A 5,000-nucleotide genomic window follows, 5' to 3' on the forward strand; every position below is an offset into this window, starting at 1 on the left:
ATACTGTATATATATATATATATATATACAGTATGTATATACATTGAATAAATATATGTATAAATAAATATATATACATACATACATACATATAAATATATATATATATATATATATATATTATATGTATGTATGTATGTATATATATTTATTTAATGTATATACATACTGTATATATATATATATATATATATACATATATATATATATATATATATACAGTGATACCTCTACATACGATCTTCGTATGTTAAACCGATCGTATGTTGGAGCAAATATTCCCATAAGAATACATGTTAATTTATTTAATTCGTTCCTCAGCCTATGTACCCATGATAAATCCTTAATAAATGGCTACACATAATTACACATAAAATTAATACAATATAATAAATACATACAAACCAAAATAGAATAATAATAATGAAATAAATAAAAAAGGGGTTTTAATGTAACACTTTACCTTAGCGACAGGCCAGCGCAGGTGTAGGGACTGCTAGGCAGGAGGAGACGGAAGATCAGCGAGGAGGTAGGGACGGTGACTTTGTACGATAACGTGTACAATAACTTACACTAACTTACACTACTACGTGAACTTTAACTTAACTTAGCTTATTTTGTTCTCATTTCTATTATTCTATATTTTTTTTTTACATTTTTTCTTTTCTTATATGTAATTTTCATCACTTTCACTCAATTCGGTCTTCCTTTTCTTTGCTTCACTTTCTTTCTTTTCATCATGATCACTAGACCGTTTTAAAGATTTTTTAAAGAAACTATCGAGTGAAAGTTGCTTGGTATGGCTTTTGAGGATTTTTCTAAAATGCGTTAAGCAAACATCATCAAACTGCGCAATAACACGGCAAACTTAAAGTATCTGTGGGTGATGCTTGTCGATGAAATCAACCACGTGTTAATGATTTGCCAACATCTGTTTTATTTCCGCCGTACCTAAGATTTGGCCTACCTCCTCGATCTCTTTCGACTTACTCAACTGTGCTTGGAACTCATCATGCTGCATGGCTTGCAGCTCCTTGAGTTCCTCGGTGGTGAGCTCTTCATGATGCTCATCGACGAATTCAGTGATGTCCATCTTCATCCACCTCCAGACCCATGGACTTGCCAAGGGATACAATCTCTTCGACGTCTTCCTTGGCGGCAACCACAGGCTCATTCTCGGGGCCAAAACCTTCAAAATCTCTGGGAGCAACAGCATCAGGCAGAAGCTTCTTCCAAGCGGAATTCAAAGTCCGACGAGCTCCTCCAAAGTTCACGCAAAGTTAAGTTGGTGCTTGGTGTGACATTGAAGCACTGGTTAAATAAGTGCTTGGTGTAGATCTTCTTAAAATTAGAGATGATTTGCTGGTCTATGGGCTGCAGGATAGGGGTGGTATTTAGTGGAAGATACAACACCTTGATGAATTTGTATTCGTCGATGATATCATCTTCCAGTCCGGGGGGGGGGGGGGTGGCGGGGGGGGGAGGGGTGGCGGTGAGCGGGTGCATTGTCCAAACAAAGCAAGCACTTCAAAGGCAAATTCCTCTCCTGAAGATACTTCTTGATAGCGGGGCCAAAAACTATGCTTACCCATTCCACAAAGATATGCCTAGTAACCCAAGCCTTAGAATTAGAACGCCATAGAACATGTAGCAGGTCTTTATCAATTCTATGTGCTTTAAATGCCCTAGGGTTTTCGGAATGGTAAACCAATAACGGCTTTATTTTGCAGTCCCCGCTGGCGTTGGCACAAAGCACAAGAGTCAACCGATCCTTCATTGGCTTATATCCAGGCATTTTCCTTTCTTCAACGGTAATGTACGTTCGACTAGGCATCTTTTTCCAAAACAGATAGGTTTCATCACAGTTGAACACCTGCTGCTCTACGTAACCTTCCTACGCCACGATGCTTTCGAACTTTTTAACAGTCTTTAGCAGCCTTGGTGTCCGAACTCGAAGCTTCTCCATGACGAACAACTGAAGGAATCCCGGTCCGTTTCCTAAATATCTCGAACCAACCTCAAGACGCCTTGAATTCCTCCGTCGTAGGATTGGCTGAACTCTCCCCCGCATCACCCCGAGAGTGAGCCACCTTCAAGTCACTGTAGATAGTGCTGGCCTTCTCACATATGATCATTTCCATGATCGTATCGCCAACAATCTCCTTGTCTTTGATCCCTATTAACAAAAGTCGTTCCATCTCTTCAAGGGTAGGGCTATGAAGTTTGGAAATAATTGTGATCCCCTTCGAAGGTTTCACTGCTTTAATGGCGGCCTTCTGTTTTATGATCGTCGAGATCGTAGACATATTTCGGCCATATTGTTTAACCAGATCACTAATATGTACACCTCTCTCATGCTTCTCTATTATTTCTTGCTTTACTTCTAATGAAAGCATAGACTTCCTCCTTTTCTCACCACTACTACTACTTCCTGAACCGAAACTAAGCTTTTTTGAACCCATGATTACGAAACACAGAAAACAACATGAGAAAAAGGAAGATAAAAAACACTTAAAACTGAGCGATTAGAGGACAACCACACTATGCGCATGAGATGAGAGGACTGATCAAGGTGACGCTCGATTGGCATCCCTCCGATGTGCTACTGTCTAGGGGCGTCAATAACAAACAACGCTGGATGCTTTCGAGAAAATTCCACGCGTACGCGTAATGTTTACTTCGTATGTTGGAGCAACACTTTGGGTGTCGAGACAGAAATTTGGTGGAGTTTAGTTCGGATGTTGGAAAAATCGTATGTTACGATATTCGTATGTAGAGGTTCCACTACATATATATATATATATATATATATATATATATATATATATGTGCATGTGTGTGTGTGTAGTTAGTGTGTGTTATACAGTTTATGTATTTGCATAATAATAATGATATTTAGTAGAGTATAAAAAACTGTAGTTTCCTTTTCCCAATATCCGGAATTACACAAGAAATAAAAACGAACGAAAATATATTCCTTATTTTGGACACGCGATGCCTTTAGTACGCCCTGGTAGAAGTAAACATAGATATAGATCAATCTTTTCGATCATTAATCAGTGATGGCAATTGATTTTTTATCCTTTTACGACCTATCATTTTTTTCATCAATATATTTTGGAAAAAAAAAATACGAGAATATTTATTCTATGTTCATTTTTTTTCTTAATATGAATAATACTGTATTTCATTTCATTATGTGTTTATGTAAATGGATATGTTCAATATTTTGCTATATAGCAAATTCCATTGAATGAACTTTGTACTCACAAACATCATAAAAAGAAGAACAATAAAAATAGCAGCCTCCCTCTGTGCAACATGAGTCTAGACTTTGAAAAATCTCTGACAATAGAAAAACACCGAAAACATTTGATGCTGACTGACTATGGATCAGACAAACCTATGCTTTAGTGTTTGAAAGCTTATAGCGTTTAGGGTCAAAAGTTAAACGATTATCATTTATTAAATGTAACTTATTTTTTATTTAATGATCAAAGAGAATTTTGTAGACTCATATTTTCAACTAAAAGGCTTCACTTTTTGTTTTAATTTCAATGTTAATTCATTTAAGGGGAAACATCTTTTTAGTAATTATTTAAATACTTCTTTAATGTTACATTATTATGTAAAAACTATAACTACAAACAAAAGAAATATCTATGCCAGTTACAAAGTTTATATGTAATGAGATTATGATTCTTTTTACCGATGCGATAATTAGTATTTTTGTAATAGAATAGTGTTAGAGAATAGACCTGAATTCAACTTTTCTAGCTTTAGATAAGATTAACATTTTTTTAAGTTGAAATTAAATCATGAATATTTTTGAAATTACATAAATTGTGAAAGTAAACCGAAGGCACTGTGTGGCATACAAAACCCAGAGCTTAAATGGTTTGTAGTCAATCTTTCACATCTGGAAAAAAACTTAAACTGGAATATTTATTTTCATGTTGTCACTGTTCATAAAATACTTTATTTTTCCTTATTTCCTTTCCTGACTGGGCTATTTCCCCGTTGAAGCCCTTGGAATTATAGCATCCTGCTTTTCCAACTAGGGTTGTAGCTTAGCAATTAATAATAATAATAATAGTAATAATAATAATAATAATAATAATAATAATAATAATAATAATAATGATAAAATAATAATAATAATAATAAAAATAATAATAATAATAATAATAATAATAATAATATTAATAATAATGATAATAATAATTGATAACTAATAATTATTAATTAATTATTAATAATTAATAATTAATAATAAATAATTGATAATAGATAATTAATGATTAATAATAAATAATTGATAATAGATAATTAATGATTAATAATAATAATAATAATAATAATAATAATAATAATAATAATAATAATAATAATAATAATAATTGTTCTCGCTGCTATTTTTCGGTATCAATTCCATATTCCCTTAAGTAACTGGAAAGATGAAAGTGGCTTTGATGTCAGCGTATGAGAGAGATTCCATATAATAGCCTGTGACATCATTAAATGATTTTATATATTTTATATATTTTGTTATTGAACATACTTTCATTTTCAGAACATAACTAATTGAACATACTTTACAATTTCAAATCATAACTAATTGAACATATTTTTCAATTTCAAATCATAACTAATTGAACATACTTTTCAATTTCAAATCATAACTAATTGAACATACTTTTCAATATCAAATCGTAACGAATAAAAAAGGAATATTAAGAAAGTTCCTGTTATTGCTTACATCAACGGGTACATATTGTTGAAAAGAATTAAAGACGAAAACAAAAAATCAGTTTTGGAGTCGTGTTTTGTTCTTAATATAAGAAATGTAATGTGTTCCTAAACCTCTTCTTCAAAACTATCCGTGATCATGAAATAATGAAATTATTCCGAGTATTTTTATTTACTTCATTTTTTATCTTTACAAAGAGTTTTTATACACGCCTTCAATTGTATTGAATCTGACACATAGAATGCATTTC

At 32.6% G+C, this 5,000-nt stretch overlaps 1 protein-coding gene across 1 annotated transcript in view; it reads right to left on the minus strand.

The window, feature by feature from the left end:
* Positions 1–2,018: 2,018 nt before the first annotated feature.
* The window catches only part of LOC137639698 (putative CENPB DNA-binding domain-containing protein 1), a 22,041-nt gene continuing 19,059 nt past the window's right edge, over positions 2,019–5,000 (minus strand). The window contains exon 2 of the mRNA XM_068371947.1: positions 2,019–2,431. Within this exon, the coding sequence (XP_068228048.1) occupies positions 2,019–2,431 (413 nt within the window). The remainder of the gene's footprint in view (positions 2,432–5,000) is intronic.

This window comes from Palaemon carinicauda, chromosome 4 (genome assembly GCF_036898095.1).
Source record: "Palaemon carinicauda isolate YSFRI2023 chromosome 4, ASM3689809v2, whole genome shotgun sequence".
NCBI lineage: Eukaryota > Metazoa > Arthropoda > Malacostraca > Decapoda > Palaemonidae > Palaemon > Palaemon carinicauda.